At 34.1% G+C, this 26,925-nt stretch overlaps 2 protein-coding genes across 4 annotated transcripts in view; both read right to left on the bottom strand.

Annotated features, from left to right (window-relative positions):
- Positions 1-1,970: 1,970 nt before the first annotated feature.
- On the bottom strand, positions 1,971-2,381 carry LOC150106542 (protein ZBED8L-like). Its single transcript, XM_090393429.1, has one exon. It carries the CDS (start codon positions 2,379-2,381, stop codon positions 1,971-1,973), a length of 411 nt encoding a protein of 136 aa, XP_090249555.1.
- Positions 2,382-12,881: 10,500 nt separating this feature from the next.
- Positions 12,882-26,925, bottom strand: part of LOC150106541 (uncharacterized) — an 84,862-nt gene continuing 70,818 nt past the window's right edge. For all 3 annotated transcript variants that reach the window (XM_090393188.1, XM_090393187.1, XM_090393189.1), the window contains exons 5-6: positions 19,589-19,733; positions 12,882-15,025 (exon numbers count right to left, since the gene is read on the bottom strand). In XM_090393188.1, the coding sequence (XP_090249314.1) occupies positions 14,639-15,025; positions 19,589-19,733 (532 nt within the window). In that variant the 3' untranslated portion in view covers positions 12,882-14,638. The remainder of the gene's footprint in view (positions 15,026-19,588; positions 19,734-26,925) is intronic.

Here is a 26,925-nt window from a genome sequence, read left to right as displayed (position 1 = left end):
GGTGTTAGAGCTTGGTTCTTTACTTTTAGAGTGGTGAATGAGTGGAATGCGCTCCCAGGGTCTGTGGTGGATGCTGTGACAGTGAATGAGTTTAAGGCGAGGTATGATAGATACTATGAATGTCGAATAATTGTGATGAATATGATTTGGGGCCTCCCTCGATGAGTCTAATAACTCCCTGGAGTCGCCCGTAATAATAATAATATATATATATATATGTAATAATAAATTTTTTAACTTGGGGATATTGTATATTAGGATAACCAAGTTATTTTATAAACTTGGTTATTTTATAAGGTGCAAACTTAATTGTTTGCATACTTGGGATTAGGAGTTAAAATAACCAAGTTTATAAAATAACTTGGTTATCCTAATATACACACACACACAAATGTATTATAAATGTATACATTCCAAATAAATCCTAATTTCAATAATATATATATATATATATATATATATATATATATAGGAGAATCACTGCTTCTCTCAAATCTTGGTTTTCTAGTTCATCTGGTTGTTTTGAAAGTGGAAGTAGAATATTTTTGATTAATGTTCATTTGTATCCATTTTTTGGTAGGATAAAACTTGTGAATTAAAAGAGGTATTATCTTTTTAATCATTCCTATCTCAGAAATGAAGGGCATTAGACAAATAAACTGCATATTGTTGGTATGCAGCTTTATAACAGTTTGGTTGTGTGGTTGCTACATTACATAGACCAGTGGTTCCCAAACTTTTTCGATTCTCAGCGCCCTTTTTGCTGAATCCAGTTTTCCCAAAGCACCCTATGCCAAATTCTAACAAGTACACTTTGCGAAATAGCAAATAATTTGTTTTAATTAAAGGGTTAGGTACAAATAAATAAAACACGTATTTAAGATCACTAAAAAAAAGTAATTGAGCAAATTCAACTAATTATCATTAGTGGGATGGATGGGCCTGTTGATCACTGCACATTTTCTCAAATCTTGGAATCAAACTGGACAATCAAACTCATTTCCTTCTCCACATTGATTTTCGCGCAATACTTAGTTTTTATCACAGCGACAGCAGAAAATCCAGCTTCGCATAAATAAGAAGTCGAAAATGGAATTAAAATTCTCTGAGATTTTTCACTCAGAAGGGGATATTCATCTTTTACCAATATCCAAAACTCAGTTAATTCCATGCTGCTAAATTTTCTTTTCAACGTATTGTCGCAAGACAACTCAATAAGATTCTCTTCTGCAGCAGTAAATTCAAATGGAGCACTGGCATTAAATGGATCTTGAATCCATGCAAATTTATCGATATTATCATTTTGAAAATATTTCTCAAACCAGGTGATAAGCTGTGATAAGTGTTCTTCAAAAATGGGTTTCATACCTTGAGAAATCAACTCCACTGAAGGTCAAAAACTGTTGCTACAAGGGGGAAACATTCTTTGCCTCCATCTTCGTTCATTTTTCTTTTCCATGGTTTTAGGTTTTTTATAAAAGCTGAAATTTTCTCAATCGACTTTAAAAGGTGCATGTTGCATCCTTGCAGGGAGAGATTCAGAGCATTCATCTTTTCAAAAATATCACATAAATATGCTAGTTTTACCAAAAAATCTTCATTCACAAAATTTTCGGTATACTTGTGGTCTTCCTCTTTAAGAAAAATATAAATTTCCTGTCGCAGTTCAAACATACGAGACAAAACATTACCACAAGAGAGCCATCGCGAAGTGCTGTAGTACAACAAAGACGTGTGCTCGGATCCCATATCCTCGCATAGTTTTTTGAAAAACCTTGTCGTCAACGGCCGAGTTTTTATAGTTTACTACATTCACTACATATTCTAAGACCTGGTTCAATGTAGGACTCAGATATTTTGACACAAGTGCTTCCCTGTGAATAACGCAATGGGTCCACAGTGCATCAGGGGCTTTGCTTCGAATAAGTGCCTGCAATCCTCCATAACAGCCGGACATAGAATGAGCACCATCAATTACCATCTATAAACCGTACATAGCAAATCAAGTGAGCATCATTATTATTATCTGTGGCCTCATCCAGCTGCAACCCAAATTCCTTCCCTTTAATTTTTTCACTTAATTGATCATTGAGGTCCTCTGCTATGTGCTGTATTCTGCGAATGATGGTGTTATTGGACAAAGGCACTTTTGAAAGCAGCTTCCCAGCAGACTCACCGATAATGTTCACCATATCTACAGCAGCCGGTAGAATGAGTTCTTCTGCGATGGTATGAGGCTTATATTTTGCGATTTTATGTGCCACCTTGTAAGATGCTAGCAAAGCATTGCTTAGCATTGATGCCTGCTTATAAAAACTACCTTTTTGTTGATTTAACTCTTTTAACTTTTTAGTAAAGTAGTCACGAGATGTACTAACCATGCTGGGATGATTGGTTTTTAAATGGTGTTTCAACTTACTTGGTAGCATGCACTCTGGTGGCAAAACTGTCATACACACTGCGGCCACCCTTCACTTCTGTTGACGTAAAACCAAAATCCAAGTAACTGTCATCATATTTTTGCGAAAATATGTGCTGTATTCTGCGAATGATGGTGTTATTGGACAAAGTGCCTTTGTCCAATATTTATGCTTCTTCACACTCTTGTTGATATTTACGCTTCTTCACACTCTTGTTGATATTTACGCTTCTTCACACTCTTGTTGATATTTACGCTTCTTCACACTCTTGCTACTATTTGACGGTGTTCCCTCTTTATTTTCTCTCTCACAATGCTTTTTACTGTTTAGTAAAAACCGATCCATTTTTAAAAATACATATGAGAAGAAATACTTCAAAAACTTCACTTGACTAAATCACAATTGATATAATCTCCGAAAACTAATTCAACACTAAGACCGCGCAAAACTGACAGCTATTTATATATGAATACAAAGTAACGAGAAAATTTGAGAAACTACTAAAACAATCGAGAAACTTAATTATTGTAGAGCGCCATCTAGTAACCATTTATAGAGGCTTCTGCAAACAGTTATTACTAAGTGAGTTACTTGTTTGCACCAGGTCTGCTAGTTATTGCGTCTTATCACATTGAATTGAAAATGGGAATAAAATTATGAAAATTTTGTAATCACGGCGCCTCTGAGAAAGCCGCGTTTCCTCAGGGTGCTGCAGCGCACACTTTGGGAACCACTGACTATCTGTAAAACAAAACATTTCCTCTTGAATACGAGTGAGCATCATGGCTACAGTGACAGCAATCTGTGCTTGATGTTTCATGAGAATTTGTGGTACAGTTCTCAATGTAAACCTAGAAGAAAGAAAAAATATAGGAGAGGGCAGAGAAGGCTGAGGAGATCAGATGAATCATTAAACACACACAGCATATTCACTTCCTGTGAAGCTAGCTAATGTTCTGCACAAATGTCATTGCAATATGCACAGCTAATAGAAGAACTTGTCTCAAAAACATCTATTACTTGCCCAAGAACAACAATTTATTTTGCATATCCACCTCTGTTCATTTCAGAAATATGAGTGTTTAGAATAGCCCTAGAACTTAAATCATATAACCTTATAATAAGATAACTTATTCGCTATAAGGATCACAAAAAAAGGAGTGGTGATTGCATTTGATAATAAACAGGAACATAAATTTCTTGAATGGGGAGGGAACAGTTTTAGGTAGAGTTGTGGTCAAATTTCAAAATAGTGTTTATTTTGCCACAGGCATAAATCATAATGTTCTAGAGGTAAAACTGTTCTGCTGGAAGTTTGGTGTAATTAATTTGAAAAATTGTTTAAATGAAATATCCAATTAAGGAGGAATATGAGTATTTAGCACTGGAGGAAGAAACATCATTAAAAACTTGAAAGAGAAGTCATGTGGAGGTATAAAAGTTTTATAGTGGCTACACTGAGCTAAGAAAGATTTATTGCATGCATGCTGGAAAAAAAAAAATTATTAAGAAAACTTAGTTATTTTTGCTTTATGAAAAATAATCAAGAAAATGTTGAAACGTGACAGGAATCTTCCGTTAAGTTTTGTTGATATCAAAAAAATGGTACTAAATTGCAATATACAAAGTTTTACATTGATAACATTCCTTATAATGAAGTTGTACCCTGACAGAAGTAAGGGATGCACATAAAAATTATAAATAATGCATACAGCAGGGTTGAGAGTACTACTGCTCATGAGTAATATTCAAGTTTTTTTTTATTTGTGAGGATAACATATCTGCAAAACTTGAAAGAGAAGTCATGTGAATGTATAAAAGTTTTATATTGGCTACACTGAGCCAAGAAAGATTTATTGCATGCATGCTGGAAAAAAAAAAAATTATTAAGAAAACTTAGTTATTTTTGCTTTATGAAAAATAATCAAGAAAATGTTGAAACATGACAGGAATCTTCTGTTAAGTTTTGTTGATATTAAAAAAAAAGAACACATGGTACTAATATACAAATATATATATACAAAGTCTTACATTGAGAGCCTATCATTGTTCTACTGGACACTTTCTAACACCACAACTTATGCAGCAGAGGATGATAAAATCAAGGGCACTTCACCAGTGGTAAGTGAACAACAAACGCAGAGATATCCTCTGCACAGATGAGAAGATTTTCACCACCAAAACGATTAGGTATATGCCCCAGATAGTCATACAGCACTCAGAGATGTCATCACCCTGTGTCAATGATGGTTTGGTGTGTGTGTGTGGGGGGAGATGTATCATGGTATCAAAGTTGCATTTCTGTGTGAAAGGGGTCAAAACCTCCTCCAAAGTGTATCAAAACACCATGTTGGAAACTGTGGTATGGTCCCCTGAACAACACGTTGTTTCATGGTAGGCAGTGGACCTTACAACAGGATTCAGCCCCTGTACATAAGGTGAGGACCAAACAACAGTGGTTGGAGGCAGATGTGCCCGACCACATATCACCATCTGGAAGACTCGATCTGAATTCATTGGACTTCAAATGGTGGTCGGAGCTTGAGAGGCCTGCAAGAAACAACACTTCACCAGCCTGAATGTAGATTTGGAGTGAGCAGTGGCAGTGTGTCTGTTGGATGTTGTGCATACTGCCATTGATATCTGGCCTCACAGACTTCAGGCATGTGTGAACAACAGAGGGACATTTTAAATATTGAATACTACCATATGCACATTATGCATGTGGGTGTGCTGAAAAGCTCTAAATGATTTACTGATAGACTAAAGGTTTGTGCTGTTCGAGTTATAACAATATTTATGGCTAGATTAGGTTTATGTTAATCTTATAAAAAAAAAAAAGTCACAAAACAAAACTCTTAGTTTGGTGGGTAGGCTAAGAACTAAATAATCCAGCAATTCAATTCTATAGACCAAAACATGAAACTCTTTTAAGCCATTTCTTGACTCCAGTAAGTATAATGGAAGTCTTTTAGAAAATGGAGACACTATCCATTTGGCAAACCACCTGGCAATCAATCAGAGGCCTGACAAAGAACAGGCTTATTAAAAAAAAATGTTGGTAGAAAACTGATAATGAAATAGTACTCATGTTGAACTTTGGTATGTGGGCACATATAAGAAAATTATAGCAACAAGTGTAGTTATATTATCTTTAGCTTACTTCCAACAGTGTTCTGGAAATAATCTCAAAAGTAAAACCAAAATTTCATCCAATTTTTTAAACACAGAGAACAGATGTAAGTTTGGAGAGTTCGTGTTATGACTATTCAGGGATGAGGAAACACCTGCTGTACTTTTTTTTAACACTGGTTTTATTAGCTCACTCCAATCCACATTCAAGCTGGTGAAGTGTTGTCACAATATTGAATTAAGATATGTAGAAAAAATATGTTGAATCAGTTATTGTCTTTAAAAACTGAATCTCACTTCTGAATATCAATTATACACGTACTGCTAAATAAATATTTGTCTTGAAAGTTTCAGAGAGGAAGGGAGATTTGCAATGCAGATCGATTTCCTTCTAACATATAGCAATTCCAGCTTAAGTTCTGTGCACTGTATTCCAAAATACTTTCTTTTAGTGTTGCACGGTGATCAGCAATCGTTTTAGAAATTATGGACTTTACAACCGTGTTATAAATAACTCTTTTAATTTCCTGATGTTTCGATCCTCATATTAAGATCATCATCTGGGGTATATACAAGTATAAGCTGAGTTACATTACTCATAGTAAGCTAAAGAAACAATGATTTGATCACTGGTTATTCTACTGACCTGACCTCTGGTGAAAAAAAAAATTATTACAAATTAATTATTTAGAAACTACATCAAAGCTAAATTCTATTTAAGATAACATGAGAAAAACATTCTTTCTTATAGTCTTCTTTCAGTAACAATGATGTCCTATTTTTAACATTACAATTGTTACTTTTGACTTAGGATTCTGATTCTACAGTCCAGTTTATAGTTAACTCTTAGAGAGAAAGGTTCCGTGGGTAGAATATGTGCCTTCCATATGCTTGGGATTTTTAGACCATCGTTATTTTTCTGATTGGGGTGGTTGATAAGAATCTCACAGGCTTCCTTAAATTTGCATTCATACGATGTTAGTGTTAAGTTCTGAATGAAACTAAAATTGGATTAATTTACATTTCCTTCAGACTTATCGTGGGGTTACATTTTGAATCAATTATTGATATATCAGAATATACTAAACTCTTGTAAATTACTAAAATATTACTAAACTGAGGATCTTTCATTTATTTTGTTATAATGTAAAGTATTATGAATTGCTAAATTGCTTAAATCTTACTGCTTAAGTGCAAGTACTTATAAATTGCTGGGAGAAAGAGATAATCCGATGAAATAAAATGTGGCTGGAATCGAAAACCCGTGCAACAAAGAATACAGCAGGTGCACCCTTTTCGTAAGCAAGTAGCCCCCTCCCCGCTCATGCATTCCGAGAATCACGCTAAGGATTCTGTGTGTGGCGCTCAGTACTAGGTGACGCTGAAAAATGGGAGGAGAAATCAATGACGTAGCGTTAAGGTGTGGTGCGCAATTTAAAAAGTCATGCATCGCCAGAAAAAATCTTCTTACTCTTAGGGTTGTGCTCTCTTACGCTCTGGGTCTTGCTGTGGTGTGTGGAGCCTCCCTCGTGGCATCCCCTCGTTCCCCACGGACTCGAGATAATAACTGAGGAACTTTGCAGTGGATTTCCCGAAAATTTACCAATCGGCGACCATCCCAGCAGAAGATATTCACCGATGCTTACGGAGATTTCATTATGATATCGAGCCAATTTACCAAAGAATAACGTCTACTTATTTTCGAAGGCAGAAATATGTGCAGATCGAACCCTTGAAGAATGCCTCGGCAAAAGCAGAAGGAACGTGGAGTCGAAAGTATTTGTCCTGACGAGATATGCGAGGTGGCCAAATAGTTTCCCCAGCAATTGGTAATGTACAGTCTAGTTTTTTTTATGTAAATGTGTACTAAAAGGATATCTGTAAATTTTAGGAAGGACTCAAGAGATTGTTTCTTTTAATGATAGAGTATATTATGAGTATTTAGTGAAAGAAATTGTACGAGAGCACATGGAGCCTAGGAATTGTGTCTTTTAATGATTGAATAAGTTGTGAGAGAAATTGTATGAGAGCACGTGGAGCTACATTAGTAATTCAGTTAACAAATGTCTTTAATATTGATGAATAAGTGTGATCTTTCAAATATAAGTCGTAAATCATAAATGAAGTTCTTTGTCATACATGCTAAGATAGATATAGAGAATCTGTGAAATTAGTGCTCATTCATTAGCAATTGCAGATTACTTAATCAGATTGTATTCATAATGTGTAATATGTATCAATTGAATTAAATGTTTTGTTCTTTTTGTTTAACTGATCACTTGCCTGATTTTCTTCCCTGTTGCACTTTGCTCATAAAATACGGACCACAGCAGGAGATTAATTTATGGTGAGGCTACGACTGCAAACGTAACCTATGGTAATATAAGATTGTAAGCTAGCTAAACTGTTTCTGGTTCCTTGATTCTACATTCTTTGTTAATCTAGGATTCAGAGTGGCGCAGTAAGAAAATAAATTTTCCCTGAATCCGAAAAAGGAATTAGAACCAGTGTAGAGACAAGGGAGTTGGCATTGACCATTTATATTCCCTTTGCCCCCCAAACCACCAGCATCATTCTTATATGTAAAGATCAGCCAAGAGAAATATAGAAGTTAAGAGAATAAAGTCTTACTAGAGAAGGATTTTACTAAGGGCACAAATACAAGTGCAATTACGATTTAAAGAGAACTATATGTAAGATAAATAAAGGAGAAATTAAATTTTACAATGGCGACATAGAAAAAGGATAAGACAATAGAAATAGACACAAAAGGAAATTAAAATTTGACATTATGGTGTGATGTAAACAACTGGTGATTTTCGAGTCAATTCTATGTAAAGTGTTCAAGGCATGATCAGAAAGGCCTGCTTCACCATAGTTATTATATTTAATGTGTCGTTTATGTTCCTTTTGTCTGACAGGAATTGTGCATCCTGTTTCCACTACATATGGTACATTGCAGGTGCAATAAATACAGTATACTCCAGGGTGGGCCAGTGGGTCTTTGGATGAGTTGAGTAAGCTTTTTAATTTTGCAGGAGGTTTAAAGGTGGCTTTGGTTGTATTTTTGTGGTATTCTGTTTATTTTATATGATGTCCCTTTAATATAAGCAATGGTTATAGTTTTATTGTAGTCTGGTTTATCTTTGTTTTTTTATTCAGGTCTTGTAGAGAATTTTGTTAATAGTGTTTTGGCTGTAACCATTTTTTAGAAAAGTATTGCTGATAACTTTAAATTCGTCTTTCAGCGCATGTTCAATGGAGCAGATCTTCAAAGCCCTTTTTTTTAGAGTATTAATGACACCTATTTTTTGTGTTGGGTGGTGGTAGGAGTTTATGTGTGTATACATATATATATATATATGCCAGTATGTGTTGGTTTCCAGTAAACGGTGAAGGAATGACTGCCAGAAGGAAGACATGTGACAAGTGTATCTAGAAATGGAAGTGTGTTCTGTTTTTCAATCTCAATTGCGAACTGCATATGCTTGTGTTATTTGTTTAGGTGGCTAAGGAAAGTGTCTAGTGTCTCGCGGCCATGTGACCAGATCACGAAAACATCGTCAACGTATCTACGCCAGACTTTGGGTTTTAAAGGAGAGGAGTCTATATAAAATTTAGCAATAGAGGGGTTTTCTTATTATTTATATTTAAAATGTTGGCAGTTTCTAAACGTATTTTGTCTGCTATGTTATTTGGGATGAATCTTAAGCCTCTTTCAATATTACATCAATCATACATCAATAATACATTATTCAATATTACAAAAGAGGCTTAAGATTCATCCCAAATAACATAGAAGACAAAGTACATTTAGAAACCGCCAACATTTTAAATATAAATAATAAGAAAACAATACCAAGCAACTTAACGAAACACGATTAACAGCGGTGAAATCATTAAAATCAAATCTGAACATCGTAATAACTAGAACTGATAAAGGAAGTGCCACCGTTATCCTAAACCAAACCACTTATTTAGAAAAATGAATCTGCTTGTCTCAGACTACATACCAACGTGTTAACTACGACCCAACCAACAGAATAAAAAAGAAAACAGAAAAACTACTTAAATCGATTACTACATGGCCTGAAGAGACAGTCAAAAAAATACTTCCGCACTACACTCGTTCCCCGAGAATTTACGGTCTACCAAAGATATACAAACAAAACACACCACTCCGGTAGATAGTCGAAGGTACAGATAGCCTGAATTATCACCTAGCCAAGAAATTAGCGGCAACACTCAAGGAGTTGGTAGGTTATTTCCCCCTCCTATATCAGAAATACAACACTTCATAAACATAATCAAAGACATTACATTAGAAAACGATGCAGGGGCGGCTTGTACATAGGTACTGCGGAACAGCAGCACCACCAATTTTTCTCGATATATATATAAATATATTAATTAATTTATATTTGCTTGTAATATTTAATTTTATCATCAAAAATCCTATACAATTCTTATTTTGTATAAAAAAATAATAAAAATCCACCTTGTAGCACTTAGGAGGGCGAAAGAAGCTAGCAGCACTGTGTTTACCTACCACAGTGTCATACTGCTACGCGTGCAAGCATATGCATGTCATAGTGAGATGCGAGCTATTAGCGTAATGCAGCAGTGTCCGTCACACAATTCCACTGTTGTTCATATGCAGCGCCAGTAGTAGAGTGTTCGTAGTGCTTATCGTGTTTACTCCGTCTCTTTAAATATTTGGACCTTACATTTAAAGACATAACATTTGTTATAGTTTTTATTTTGGAGCATTATTGGGGTTATGATAATGGATTTTATTTTTAAGTAATTTTGAATTATACTAAACTGTATAATTTTATCGATAATAAACAATATTTTTTTTTTCATGTTTAATTTTTACCATAATTTTGATATTTTATCCAAACACGTATACACTGTACTTACAGTGTGTATGTATATTTTGAAAGTTGCAGCACCTCCACGATTTCAAGCCACGAGCAAAAGATGATTTATTAGTCAGTTTGACATCTCTGTCCTCTTTGCGCATGTATTACGTTCTGCTTATTCTGTAAGGCAAAACGCTTTCTACCTACAAAAAGAAGGTACAGCCATGGGCTCGCCATTATCACCCCCCCCCACTCCATTGCTAACTTTTGTATGGAATATTTTGAGCAACATGCTCTAGATTCCTCTCCTTTAAAACTCAACGTCTGGCGTAGATACGTTGACAAACGTACACAGTTCACAACTGAGATTGAAAAACAGAACAGACTTCCATTTCTAGATACATTTGTCATACGTCTTCCTTCTGGCAGGCTTTCCTTCACCGGAAACCGACACATACTGGCCAATATATACACATAAACTCCTACCAACACAAAAACTAGGTGTCATTAATACTCTGAAACAGGGTTTCTCAAACTGTGTTCCACGGAAGGTGAATAGGTGTTCCGCGAGAAGCTCTGGAATTTGTCATTTTTAAATTAATTTGTCAGCACAAATTAATTTAATGATGATTTAATTTATTAATAAAAATCGGCTAAATTGTCAATTATTAATTAATAAATTATAAAATAACCAAGGTGTTACGTGAAAATTTCAGGATTTGTGAAGTGTTCCGTCGTAGAAAAAGTTTGAGAAACCCTGCTCTAAAAAACTGGGCTTTGAAGATCTGTTCCAATGAGCATGTGCTGAAAGACGAATTTAAAGCCCAGTTTTTTAGAGCAGGGTTTCTCAAACTTTTTCTACGATGGAACACTTCACAAATCCTGAAATTTTCATGAAATTCTAAAATTTAGAATTTCACTGAAATTCTAAAAATGGTTGCAGCCAAAACACTATTAACAAAATTCTCTACAAGACCTAATTAAAAAACAAAGATAAACCAGACTACAAAAAAACTATAATCATTCCTTACATTAAAGGGACGTCAGATAAAATAAACAGAATATTACAAAAATACAACCTCAAAGTCACCTTTAAACCTCCTGCAAAATTAAAAAGCTTACTCAACTAATCCAAAGACCTACTCTCTCCGCTGGCCAACCCTGGAGTTTCCATATTTATTGCACCTATAATGTACCATATATAGGAGAAACAGGATGCACAATTCCTATCAGACAAAGGAACATAAATGACACATTAAATATAATAACTATGGTGAAGCTAGCCTTTCTGATCATGCCCTGAAAACTTTACATAGAATTGACTGGAAAAGCACCAGTTGTTTACATCACACCAAAACATGGTATGAACGCAAATTTAAGGAAGCCTGCGAGATTCTTATCAACCACCCCAATCTGAAAAATAATGATGGTCTAAAAATCCCAAGCATATGGAAGGCACATATTCTACCCACGGAACCTTTCTCTGTAAGAGTTAACCATAAACAGGACTCTAGATAATCCAGAATCCCAAATCAAAAATAACAATTGTAATGTTAAAAATAGGACATCATTATTACTGAAAGAAGACTATCTATAAGAAAGAATGTTTTTCTCATGTTATCTTAGATAGAATTCAGCTTTGATGTATTTTCTAAATAATTAATTTGTAATAATTTTTTTTTTCACTAGAGGTCATGCCAGTAGAATAACCAGTGATCAAGTAGTTTCTAAATAATTAATTTGGAATAATTTTTTTTTTCACTAGAGGTCATGCCAGTAGAATAACAGTGATCAGCTTACTGTGTATAATGTAACTCAGATTGTCCTTGTATATTTGTATATAATCCAGATGAAGATCGAAATGTCGGGAAATTAAAAGAGTTATTTATAACACGGTTGTAAAGTCCATAATTTCTAAAATGTATTCCAAAATAATCTCCATTCTGCATTATCGCTACTTTTCAATCTTTAGAGTAATGAAGTAAGCCACAGAGTGGCTCTTTCAACCTAGAGAAGAGACAAATCTGGAGAGCTCGTATCATGACTATATGACTGTACAGGGATGAAGAAATTATGGAAAAGTATACCTGTGTTATTTTCCATAAGGTCAAATATTTCATGTGAAATGTGGCATGGTATGTGACTAAATTTGTATTCTTCCTCCATTTTGAAGTCTTACTGTGGAATAAGAATACCAAAAAAAAATGAACACATGATAAGTTTAGTTTAATCCTTTATCCAAGTGTGAGCAAACAAAGTTTGCAACTGAAAATATCTTATGAACACATGTTTTTAATTAGTCAGGCTAGCAACTAACATGAAGGAGACTACTGAATGTGCAACATGGAATACTTTCAAAATGATTAGTATCCCTCACCTACTTTTTCCATGTCTAATATTTCACATAACTCTGCACATTCATGTGTGTACTTACATTTTTAGCAATGAAAATCTTTGCCAAAACTAATGTCCTTAAGCTTTATTCTCATTGCCAGAAAACTAATACAGTTGATGATATTAGTTTGTGTGAACCAAACCAACACTCAAAAATGAACTACAATTTATAGACCCTAATGCTTAAGTATACAGGCAAAATAAATTATCTCACTGAAACATGAGGTAAGATTAAGTAATGAATAAATATTCTGGTCTGGGATTAAGCATTTAGAGTACTTTCCACATTTCCATTAGCATAAATGTATCTGGTTAGTGAAACATGCAATAACTGAGTTGGGAAAGATACATATTTATCTCTAGTTAAAAATTATGTTAACTGGATAACAATGTATAACATAACAGACCAGAATTAGTTTCTATATGTCAAATTTCAAATATTTTGAATTATGTAAACATGAAATTATCTCAGATAATTACTGCTGAAATCTCAATATCGCTCTCTATGAAAGAAAGTGACTCAAAAGTGAAGTTTTACTATATTTCAAATATCCTGAAAGGTAAAGTGGCTCCATTTTTTCATAAGGACTTAGTTTTTTGCCTTTGAATAACTCCCAGTTAAGGGAGTTATTCAAAGTCAGTTGTTAAGTTTGTTTATTTTCAATATCAGAATGGTGAAAATGTCTCAATAAAAGGTTTATTTGGTTAATTACTAAGTATTTCAGCCGTTCTGAATCATTTCTCCAGGTAATAATTCAATCTGTAAAGCTCTTTAATAATCTAGAAGAAATAAATAGCATTTGCAATATGCAAAATAGTGCTATTCAAAAGCTTTCCTCTGAGTTGTATAAATCTTATACAATCACATCTAAGTACATAACAAAAGTATTTGAACGATCACAGATGTTCCAATTTCCTTTGAAAAAAAAAATTGTGCTTAACAGCATCTGAAAATGCATAGTATAAGAAAATAACATTTACTTTATTTAGCACTAACAGCATAAATATATTAATGTACATGAAAACAATGCACAATAAATTACAAAGAGCATAAACTAATATTCATATTAGCATAGATTAATTTTACAGAAAACAGTGTGCTTTAGTTTTGCAAATAGTTTAACTTTTCATCAACATTTTCTATTTATATAAATGAAAAATTCTAACTAATATAACAAAAGTTTACTATGGGTAGCACTCATAAATAATAGCAACAAGAAGCCCCTTAAGTCATCTAGTTATTTTTTCTCTCTGTACAAAAACATGTCAAATAAATGATAAATTACGCCAAGACAACTTTCTAAAAAACAATCAGCAGCTTATAGCTGCTTGGCTGTGTTTTCTGAAAGGGGAAAAAAATTCAATAGTCTGGTGATTTCTATCACTTTAAAGGGATTAGATTAAGCAACCTGATTGGTGAAATGTGTTTCATGTCAGCTTAATGTAACCTGTTTTTATGTTAGTTTTTTAACTATGAACATAAATTCACCTTAGCAACTTTGTGACCATAGAAGAGAAACTCTGGGCTAATCATATTAGCTCAGTGTTTTTTATCATGCATTGGTATAACATTTTAGAAGTTTTCATATTTACAATAAAATCTGATATTATTTAATCAATGACTAAAGGAAGGAAAATTAATGGCAATAAGTTATGACTCATAACTTTATATCATCTACAATATTTCTCAGACTTTCTACTCAAAAATTATTCACCTATGAATGAGTAGATGAGATCACAGCAAATGAATCACATCAAAGTGCTTTCTACCAGACATCAGCAACTTCTAAAACATATTTTATATACATGCTAATTACTTTATAAGTATTACACATCTGTTATGAAACAAGCATTATCATACGCTTTAGAAATATCATTTCGAAAGGCATTTATAATGGGATTTTCTCTAATTCCATCAGGCACTGATGGTGTTGGATATGATGGTGGTTGGATATCATGAGTGGATGGTAGAGATGAAAATCTATCTGAAACATCTACTTGTGGCTGTAACTCACTGTGTGCGCTACTGGAAACAATGAGGGACTCTGAAACAGTAAAATGAACATCTACTGCTGTCTGCTGATCTCCAGCACAAGGAGTCTGAAGCGATAAGTTAGAAGCTTCGGTCACTGTATCTAATCCTGCAGTATACTGAGAAGTTGCAGATGGCATATTTCTTGCTTCACAATATTGTGGAGGTGGTGTACCAAAAAACTATGAAAAAATTAGTTTTAATTAATAAAAATTTTAACATGCTTAATTTTTAATACAAGTATAAAATTGCTCCATCCCCTTCCAATTTTTGCCATACTAATTGCATTTCATATAAATACAAATTTAATTACACTCCAAAATCTTTTGCTTATAATATAATGTTGATCAGTAACTTTTTTAATTAAGAATCAGAAGGAAGACAAGCACAGTAAAGTTTCTATTTGTCTGAGTACTGTTGTTCCATACATGAAACATCCTAATGAAGTCATTTGTATTCATTGTAGTTAATGTATTTAAGAAGGAAAAACATGTTTTATAAGATTCGTTCATATGAAGAGAGTGGATGTTTATTTCCAGAATGTAAAAAACATGGCTTTCGACAGTTTGATGCATCTTTAAGAACTCATGTAGATCGTATTTTAGTCCCAGCATTTTTCATGAATCGATTAACAGCAGTGCAAAACCTTGCAAGTCCAGATTATAAGGTTTCAGCTTTTTTTTTTTGCTTCAGATCTCTCTTGCAAGATCATTCAACTTTGCCTGAGTTATCAAATAAGTTACTCATATATAACTGGCATCTGGAATCTGGATCTAGTTCACGAGAACATGATACCTCACTTTCAGGTCTTTGTCTTAAGTGGTTCAAAAACCAGCAAACTACTGTCCAAGGGCGGCTGGTGTATAGGCACTGCGGAACTGCAGCACCACCAATTTTTCTCAATATATATAAATATATTTATTAATTTATTTATATTTGCTTGTAATATTTAATTTTATCATCAACAATCCTATACAATTCTCTTATTTTGTATAAAAAATAATAAAAATCCATCTTGTAGCACTTAGGAGGGCAAAGGACGCTAGCAGCACTGTGTTTACCACGGTGTCATATTGCTACACGCACAAGCATATGCATGTATTAGTGAGATGCGAGATATTAACGTAATGCAGCACTGTCCATCACGCAGTTCCACTGTTGTTTATATGCAGTTTGCACCAGTAGTAGGGTGTTCGTAGTGCTTATCATGTTTACTCTGTCTCTTTAAATATTTGGACATTACAATTAAAGGATTTAATTGTAATGTCCAAAAATTGTAAATCCATTCCTATAATTACAATTAAAGGAATGGATTTTATTTTTAAGTAATTTTGAATTATACTAAACTGTATAATTTTATCAATAAACAATATTTTTTCATGTTAATTTTTTTTAAATGTTTACATAATTTTAATATTTTATCCAAACACGTATACACTGTACTTACAGTGTGTATGTATATTTCGAAAGTTGCAGTCCCCCCCCGAGTTCAAGCCACTGCTCTCATCTAATGGCAAGTTTGAGTATTTTATTACATATGTCAACTTTTTTTATAAAAGTCAGATATTTCGTAACAAAGGAGCAATCATTTGCATAGTGTCCAGGCTCACTCCAGCCCACAGAATTATTTTTCAAATATCAATTCCACAAATAAGAGAAGAATCCTATAGCAGAATAGTCTCATGTGTATAGTGTAGGCAAGGGTTGGGTAAGAAAGACCACTTATTTGTACCCAAGATTCTAGGGAAAGTGGCAGAAATCAAAATGTATATGCATTTTAAATGCAGCAGAAGAAAGAGAAGGTTTAAAGAATTAATCCTTTATGATATTTAAACAATTCTTGGAAGGGAAAAAAGATTATTAAATCAACAATGAAAACAATGTAGAAATATGAATAGCAGAGTAGGAAATAAATCAGACTTATTGAAATGTTATGAGAAAATCTAATGGGGGACAAGAGGTAATAACAATAGATGGAAGGTTTGCTATAACAAACTTCCTTAGAAAAGCACTGGCACTATGGAGTTTTGATCTTGGTTATTTTATCTTGGTTCAGTATTTTATTATAGTTCACTATTTAATCATAACAAGTGAGTTCACTAAAATGATTTTTATTATAGTGAACTCACTTGTTATGATATAATTATGAAAGCCTGCCCAATTTATTCTCTCAACATAGAACTAGAATCTGCTGAGAGTCGTCATCTATATTGATCCAAAAGTGAAATCTAAACCTTATAAACTTTTTTTTTTTTTTTTTTCATAACAAATTCCTGTAAATACCACTCCTCACACTGGTGGTCCTATCCTAATTTACTCTCACGCGTAGACCTACATGTTTTACCATGTAGGTATTCGGAACCAAAATCCTACAGAATAGGTTAGTTACTCCTTATTCCTGGAGGTGTCCTATATCTGTAGAAGTGTGTGTTTACGGGGCTGGTTTGCCTGTTCTGGCAGATGAAAAACCTGAGTTGCTGGGTGAAAAAAAAAAAAAAAAAAAAAACCCTACTTCTGTATAAAACCAGCTGACTCACTTTTAGTCAAAAGAAACCAGATAAAGGTTCCTCCCGTCACTGATGGGAATCAAACCCAGGTCTTTCCCGGCTTTGTATATACTGACTGAGCTACGGAGGCACACTGGTGGTATATCATAAAACACCTGGATTTCTCATGATGCAGAGATAAAGAAAAAAAAAAGGATGTTTCATTTCAGAAGAATAAAAAAGGGTAAATCTATGTGAAATATATTTACAAAGTTTAAACTCCATTCAATTATCTACAATTATAAGGATATGCTTTTGTTGTAAAATAGTCAAATAACCAAGTAATTTCTTTATTCAAATCAATCAAGTCATGGTTGTCTGCATGGTAACGACAAAGTAGGCCAAATAATATACCTATTTAAATTAACAATAACAAATGTCATTCAAAACAGAAATAACAGCATTCTTGAGAAATAAAAACAGTTTAAGAAACTGGAATAAGATTTAAATATTGCCAACTCCATTTGGCAATAAGAGCTTCCCAACAAACTGCTATCTTATGGTCTACCTTCCACCCTTTGTAAACGGATTACCAGTTTTCTCTCAGATATTAACCGTGTGTTATGTTGGAGGAGATTCTCTCTTCAGATTTTTCTCTATTAATACAGATGGTTGGTTCTCAGGGCTCTGTTATGTTACCTATCCTATTCCTCATACACACAAACGGCCTTCTTTCAATGACCTCAAACCTTATTCACGACTTTTAATGGCAACAGCACTCTCCATTCCTCCTACTAATACCTTACATTACTCAAATATCTCAAACTTCAAGATCAGCTAAAAGAAGTGCACTAAGCATAGTACTCACAAGCATAGTACTTCACTTCTCTTTCTGTCTTGTGATTCTTTAGAGCATTTTTATGAAATCTACATCTGTAATTAGTTATAAAAAATGCAATTGTTTTTTTTATGTCACAAAAAACTTAGTTCTTTCCCTTTCCATCTTATGTTTGGTAATGCTCAACTTAACAGTAAAGAACGGATCTCACTTCTCAGACTGATACTTACTCCTGGCACAAACACATCACTTCTCTAGCATTCTCAGCCTTAAAAAAACTTATCTCACAATGATACTTTCATCCAGCTACTAAATCTCTACAAATCACAAACTTGTCTAATCTTGGGATACTGCTCTCTCAGAAGAGGACAGTTTTGCTGACAGCCCCCTCTCTCCAGTCACTGTTTTACAGACAGTTTCCACATCATATCTCTTCTACTAATATTTCCATGGCTGCTGTTCAGCAGAACTAGTATCCATAACACCCCCATTTCTTCTAAAGCCTACAATAATGTGAGCAATAGCTGCCTAACATTCTTTTACAGTTGAATTAGCAATTCACTGATCCTACTACTGCCATTCTTCTTTTATTTCATCCACCTATGTTCTATGGAACAGCCTTCCCATGAAATATTCCCCAAAGAATACAACTTTCAGCTCTTAAAAAAAAAAAAAAAAAAAATTATGTTGATCCTTGCTAGTATATTTGCTATAGGCTTTATGGCCTCTTGCTTGTGGGAGAAATATGAAAAAAAAAAAAAAAAAACACAACTATTCCTATTATCCCTGTAAATTACAGTATAATGAGAGCCAATGACCATTCATTTAAAAACCAAATACAAAGTTGCAATTATTATTGGTAATTTTAAAAATTATTAATTATAAAAAATATCAAGACTACTTTTCTCTTGATCTGTGCCTACACACACACACACACACACACACACACACACACACACACATACACACACACATTGATTTGCTATAGCTTTTGTGGCCTCTTGTGGGAGTGATATATAAAAAAACTATTCCTGCAATCTCTAGAGATTCAATGTAATGAGAGCCAACAATCAAACATTCATTTACAAACCAATTATAATCTCACAAGCATAGTACTTCACTTCTCTTTCTGTCTTGTGATTCTTTAGAGCATTTTTATGAAATCTACATCTCTAATTAGAAATCCTAAATTACATAAAAGTAATTTCAAACACACTTTAGGTCAATTCTCTACAAAGGGACCAAAGGAACGATATTGCATACTGTATAGTTTGCAACAGTGCATTTCATTTAATACAAAACAAACACTATGCAGCTTTATTTAGGACTTTTTTATTATAATAAAATAATTCACAATAGAGATTTGTTATTACAGTGAGAGTTGACTATATTTCTAATGGAAATATGTAGTTTTTGCTTACATTTCTTTCACTTCGAATGACATCTTCATATGATGGTGGCTTGTCTATTGCTCTCAGTGCTCCAAGTTCGTCTGATATTGTAAAAATATCATTTTCACGACTATGCCTGTTTCCCCGACTCGAATGATCATGTCTACAGAAGGACCTAAAGAATGCGAAATTATGATGTTCAAGTTTTCAATTTAATAAGAAAATATAAAAATAGTAATCTACAGCAAAGATGCATTCAGTTTTTTTTTATTGTTGTTTTGTTAATTCAAAGAAACATTTGAACAAACTATATTTTATTACCATTATATAATATGTACTATATCACTATTAGATTAATGTTTGACTCATTAGCTATCTTTCTAGACAGAATTTCTTAAAATGGGTTCTTCAAGCTCAGTTAGTTCTCCTTTGATATTATCGTTCCATGGATATGTGGGAATATATAAAAATGTTATATATATACTTAAATATAAAGAGCTAAAAAGCTCTTTATCTTTGAGTTTCTTATTCGGTTTTAAAACAATGTGGGATTTAATATCCCCTTAATTTAAATAATGTTATATATATATATTGAATCTATTCATGCTTAAAATAGACAATTAGTTGTAATCCTGTTGAATTATTTCACAAAAAATGTATACTATTAGGATTGCTACTCCATCTGCCTGTATGTACAGAAACAGTGGCATTAAAATCTAGTTATGCAATTTTGCATAACTAGATTTTAATGAATTTTGGTATTTGGAATATTCACTGAACTTAAGGAAATTCAATTTTAGTTTAAACTAAAAACGTTTAGCACCTAAATACAAAATGGCATAACCTGTTATTAGGTATCCACCTGGATACTAACCAAATAAGGGCTGACTGCAATTTGGGACTTAGCCAGCCAAACTGCATTGTTTAGCTTAAACCATACACATGATGAGCCACAATGAGCCTACTAACTCCATGAAGGTTATCAAATTAATATACATATATATATATATAATTTTAATAACAATATTTTCTTAAATTCCTATCCTATGTGTGCAATGCTTGCAGGGTTTTTTTTTTTGTTTTTTTTTAATAAAACAATCCTTATTAACTCAAGAGGCTATGCAGAACAAGCCATTACAGCTTCAAACCTACATCCTTTGCAAAAAATAACATTTATCAATTGAACTAATGACACTGGCATTTTATATTGGCAAACTTGGTTTAAACATTATTATTATTATTTATCATGACAACTAAAAATTCTTAGAAATTTTTCTTAAAGTTAAATTGATTATTGTACAGATTAACATGTCTCTATTTGAGATTTGGGATGACATTTTCAAAACCACAATAACAAATAATCATATTCAAGTCAGAACAGAAAGGGATTAAAAAAGGATTTTAAAGGATTATTTATATTTTGCTATGTTATTCATAAATTTCCCCCAAACATTCATAAAGTTATGAATGTTTGGGGGAAATTTATGAATTTATGAAGGTTATTCATAAAGTTTGTTATTCATAAATTTCCCCCAAACCTGTTATCTTTTCCTAATTTTGTGCATTTTGAAATCTATCACAACTCTAGTTCAGAAATTTCAAATTTGTAGCCATCAATAATTTTCGTATTCCCAATTACACTTTTTTGCTCTATTTGCTAAATGCCATCAACATGATGTGTGTGTACACTACCAAACAAATTAATCTGAATACTCACATTTTAAAGAAAAATTTTAATTTCACAAGAAAATAAGTACAAAAATTGAACCTAATAATATAAATCACCTAATATAAATTATTAGGAAAAGTTGGAGTCTAAGTGAATTAATAAGTTCATTAATTCGCTAAGACATGGACTCTACCAATGCAGACCACATTTTTCTTATTTCTGCATCTTGAAACCATTCTTTTATAATGGATTGTATTAAGTCATCTTTTATAACACAATTTAATTTTCCAAGTATCTCTTTCATTATGGCCCACACATTTTTTTATTGGGTCAGGAGAGTAACCCGGACACTGAAGCAATTGGATGCTGTGATTTTTGAGGAACTCTTTCACTTTTTTTCTGAAGTGTGGCATGGAGCAAGATCCTGTTCCAAGATGAGTTCTTTGTCTTTCTGGATCTGTGAGACCACTCTTTTCTCCAATATTATTATGTATTGGTCACTTTTCATCATACCATCAATAGGCACAAGTGATCCTGGACCATCACGTGTAAAACAACCCCAGAACATCTTTTTAGCAGGGTGTTTAGGACCTTGTTGAAGGTGGGCAGGAGGTCTTCTCTGCTGCAGATAGGGTACTAGCTCTCCTTGGACAAAGAAATGGCTCTCATCTGAGAATATGACATTCCACTTCTCAAGCAGTCCAAAGATTGGACTGTTGAGAAGTGGAGGGAGGCCACACTTTTGGCCACTACAACCTCGTTTTTTGTTCATAGTCTTCATCAACAGTTGTTTTTTCTTGGTCTGTGAGCAGTCCTCCCTGCTTCGAACAATGTTCAATGGACTGTCGCATCAGAAACATTAATCCCGCTAGCTGCAAAGTCTCTATTTAAGTCTACAGCAGACAATTCTTGGATTCATAACTAATAATTAATCTTGAGTAAATGTAACTTTCCTTGTTCGTCCACATTTTTCTTTTCTGTCAGGAGAAAAGGTACCTGTCTATCTAAACCTCTTTAAAATCACATTAACAGTACCCAAACCAACACCACATTCATTGGCAATTTGTTTTTGAGGCATGGACATGCGCTGAGAAAGAGTACATATTTTTGAACGTTTTCTTGGAGATGTATCCATTTTATAGCTACACAAAATGTGTAAAACACTATGAATGTCAACTTGTTTATACTATTAAAAATGCACAGCAATATTAATAAACATCGTAGAGACAGTTAAAACATGCAGCACTCAACCAAAATAGTGAACTAAAACCAAAATTGAAAATAGTAAACAAAAAAATACCAAAATTATTGTTAACTGAAACAAAAACCAAAAACTGAAATTTCTTCTCCCTTGGATTAATTTGTTTGCTATCGTAGATACCAAATTAGAAATATACATCGTGTATGTATGTATCTGAAAACACACCCCAACTCAACATCACCAGAGTTAAAGATCGGTACTATCAACATAAGAAGCCTGAATGGCGAAGAAATGGAGTTAGCTGAGGAATTAGATAAGTACCAGATCGACATGTTAGGGGTGACAGAAACAAAAAAGACAAAAACTGGTGGGATCTTTCTGAGCAATAAATACAAAATGTTATATTCAGGCAATGTCAATCAAGGAAAAAAGGGAGTGGCCATAGTATTCAACACAAAATATGAGGCTAATCTTCTTGAATGGCAGGCAATCTCAAGTAGAGTGATGCGGGCAAATATGAGAATGGGGAACTGGACAATGAGACATATTTATGCCTATGGTCCCACAGAATGTTCTACTAAAGTAGAAGTGCAGGAATTTTTTGAGGCTTTAGAAAAAGCAACTGACACAATGAAAAAGGAAAAGTTGGTCCTTGTTGGGGATCTAAATAGCAGAGTAGGAAATGACTGTCAGACATACAAAAATATTTTCGGAAAATTTGGAGAAAAGAGCAAAGCTAATAATAATGGCAAATACCTGTTCGATTTCTGCTCAGGACAAGGACTGGTTATTACTAACACCATGTTCCAATATGTGCTTAAGGGGTGCTTAAGGGTCAAAGCTGTATAACTGAGAGGAGACCTCCACATAGCCTTTAAAGGAATGCGGAGAACCGACCAGGGCTTTTGACCTAATGTCCAATCCTCACCTTCTCGTGGTGCACCCTGTTGGGTATCTACTTTGATACTGAACGAACGAGGATGGGCTGGCAATTTGGGATTTAGCCGACCAAATTGTATTCTTATTGGTTAAACCAAAATAAAAAATGATGGTACAACATGACAAAATTTCATGCCGGCTGGGGCGTCGCCCGGTTAAACAAGGCCCCCGTTGTTTTCGCCAGGGAACCACGGCGAACAGCGAAAAGTCAGCTACTGGAACAAATCTGAAAACAAATCCCAACTCAACATCACCAGAGTTAAAGATCGGTACTATCAACGTAAGAAGCCTGAATGGCAAAGAAATGGAGCTAGCTGAGGAATTAGATAAGTACCAGATCGACATAATAGGGGTGACTGAAACAAAAAAGACCAAAACTGGTGAGATCTTTCTGAGCAATAAATACAAAATGTTATATTCAGGCAATGACAATCAAGGAAAAGAAGGAGTAGCCATAGTATTCAACACAAAATACGAGGCTAATCTTCTTGAATGGCAGTCAGTCTCAAGTAGAGTAATGTGGGCAAATATGAGAATGGGGAACTGGACAATGAGACTTATTTGTGCCTATGGTCCCACAGAAGGTTCTACTAAGGTAGAAGTGGAGGAATTTTTTGAGGCTTTAGAAAAAGCAACTGACACAATGAAAAAGGAAAAGTTGGTCCTTGTTGGGGATCTAAATAGTAGAGTAGGAAATGATTGTGAGACATACAAAAATATTTTGGGAAAATTTGGAGAAAAGAGCAAAGCTAATAATAATGGCAAATATCTGTTGGATTTCTGCTCAGGACATGGGCTGGTTATTACTAACACCATGTTCCAACATAAAATTGTGCACAAATTCACATGGAGAGAAGAGGCTAGGAATAAGAAAAGTCTCATTGACTATGTTATTGTTGACAGTGATGTTTTCTCCCTGGTGCAGGACACCAGAGTGTACAGAGGATTTGAAATTGGAAGTGATCACTATTTAGTCTTGAGCAGGATAAAATTGAATTTCATATTGAAAAGAATAATATGTAAGAAAGTTTTAAAGCGAATAAAAGTTGAGCAGCTCTCAGATGTGAACTGTAGACTAAAATACAGAAATATTATTGAAAAGAAAATGAAAGAGTTTGAAACAGGAATCAAACCTTGGAGATTCAGTGGCAAACTCTGAAGGAAACATTGATTGATTCTGCCAGAGAGGCATGTGGTGAGGTTGTGTGCAAGGATAAAAAAATCAGAACTCCCTGGTGGACACAGGAAGTTAAAGAGGCAGTGAAGGAAAAGAAGAAAGCGTATCAAAAGTTCCTGGCAAATAAGTCAGCTTTTACTCTTACAGAATACAGAGACAAATGTAAGAAAGCTAAACAGTGTGTAAAACTAGCTAAACAAAAGTCATGGGAGGACTTTGGCAAGAATATAGAAAATAAATATCAAGAAGGTGGCAAAATATTCTGGAGGTTGTTGAAGAAGCTTAGGAATGGAGGAAAGAGTGCTGTAAAAGGAATTAGAGATGATAAAGGTGAAATGAAAACAGGAGAAAAAGATATCCTTGAAGTATGGAGTAATTACTTTGAAAAACTGCTAAATGAAACAAGCAGTGATGACAGCACAGTGATAAAAAACACTGACCAGGCATGCAGTCAGGAATACATATCCATACTTGAAGTAGAAAAAGCCATCAAAGGCTTGAAATGTGGAAAGGCAGCAGGAGTAGATGATATTCGACCAGAAATGCTGAAGTATGGTGGTATAAGAGTCTTACAGTGGCTGCACTGCATAGTTCAGAAAGCCTGGACAGAGGGACGAATTCCTGATGATTGGAGTAGAGCTCTCATAGTACCCATATATAAAAAGGGAAATAAAACTGAATGTGAGAATTACAGAGGTATTTCCCTACTGAGTGTTCCTGGCAAAATCTATGCAAGTATACTTGAGAAACGGTTGAGAAGAATTGTGGAAGAAAAGCTTGGTGAAGAACAAGCTGGATTCAGGCCAAATAGAGGCTGTCAGGATCAGATCTTCACTTTACGACAAATAGTCGAGAAAGCATGGGAATATAACAAAGATCTGTATTTAAGTTTTGTCGATTTGGAAAAGGCATATGACAAGGTGCTAAGAGAGAAGCTATTCATTATGCTAAGCAGTTATATGGTGTCAATGGGGCATTCATTGAATGCCCCATTGAATCAAGGAATAAGAAAAGTCTCATAGACTATGTTATTGTTGATAGTGATGTTTTCTCCCTGGTGCAGGACACAGGATTTGAAATTGGAAGTGATCATTATTTAGTCTTGAGCAGGATAAAATCGAATTTCATATTGAAAAGAATAACATGTAAGAAAGTTTTAAAGCGAATAAAAGTTGAGCAGCTCTCAGATGTGAACTGTAGACTAAAATACACAAAGATTATTGAAGAAAAAATGAGAGTTTGAGAACAGGAACCAAATCTTGGAGATTCAGTGGCAAGCCTTGAAGAAAACACTGCTTGATTCAGCGAGAGAGGCATGTGGTGAGGTTGCCTGCAAGGATAGAAAAATCAGAACTCCATGGTGGATACAGGAAGTTAAAGAAGCAGTGAAGGAAAAGAAGAAAGCATATCAAAAGTGCTTGGCAAATAAGTCAGCTTGTGCTCTTAGAGAATACAGAGACAAATGTAAGAAAGCTAAACACTGTGTAAAACTAGCTAAACAAAAGTCATGGGAGGACTTTGGCAAGAACATAGAAAATAAATATCAAGAAGGGGACAAAACATTCTGGAGGTTGTTGAAGAAGTTTAGGAATGGAGGAAAGAGTGCTGTAAAAGGAGTTAGAGATGATAAAGGTGACATGAAAATGGGAGAAAAATATATTCTTGAAGTATGGAGTAATTACTTCGAAAAATTGCTAATTGAAACAAGCAGTGAAAACACAGTGGTAAAAACAGGCATACAGTCAGGAATAAATATCCATGCTTGAAGTAGAAAAAGTCATCATAGGCGTGAAATGTGGAAAGCAGCAGGAGTAGATAATATTCAACCAGAAATGCTGAAGTATGGTGGTATAAAAGTCTTACAGTGGTTGCACTGCATAGTTCAGAATGCCTGGATAGAGGAACGAATTCCTGATGATTGGAGTAAAGCTCTCATAGTACCCATATATAAAAAGGGAAATAAAACGGAATGTGAGAATTAGAGGTATTTCCCTACTGAGTGTTCCTGGTAAGATTCATGCAAGTATACTTGAGAAATGTTTGAGAAGAATTGTGGAAGAAAAGCTCGGTGAAGAACAAGCTGGATTCAGGTCAAACAGAGGCTGTCAGGATCAGTTCTTCACTTTACGACAAATAGTGGAGAAATCATGGGAATTTAACAAAGATCTGTATTTAAGTTTTGTCGATTTGGAAAAGGCATATGACAAGGTGCCAAGAGAGAAGCTATTCATTATGCTAAGCAGTTATATGGTGTCAATGGGGCATTATATCAAGCAATACTTAGTCTTTATTTGAGTTGCAAGTCAGCAGTTAGAATTGAAGAAACTACAGGAAGATGGTTTAATGTTAAATATGGTGTGAGACAAAGATGTACATTATCC

Source organism: Typopeltis vanoorti, chromosome 5, assembly GCF_054136105.1.
Source record: "Typopeltis vanoorti isolate ZY-2024b chromosome 5, IOZ_Tvanoo_1.0, whole genome shotgun sequence".
NCBI classification, from domain to species: Eukaryota; Metazoa; Arthropoda; class Arachnida; order Uropygi; family Thelyphonidae; genus Typopeltis; species Typopeltis vanoorti.
The sequence above is the reverse complement of the archived record's forward strand: the minus strand, read 5'-3'. Positions and strand labels throughout refer to the sequence as shown.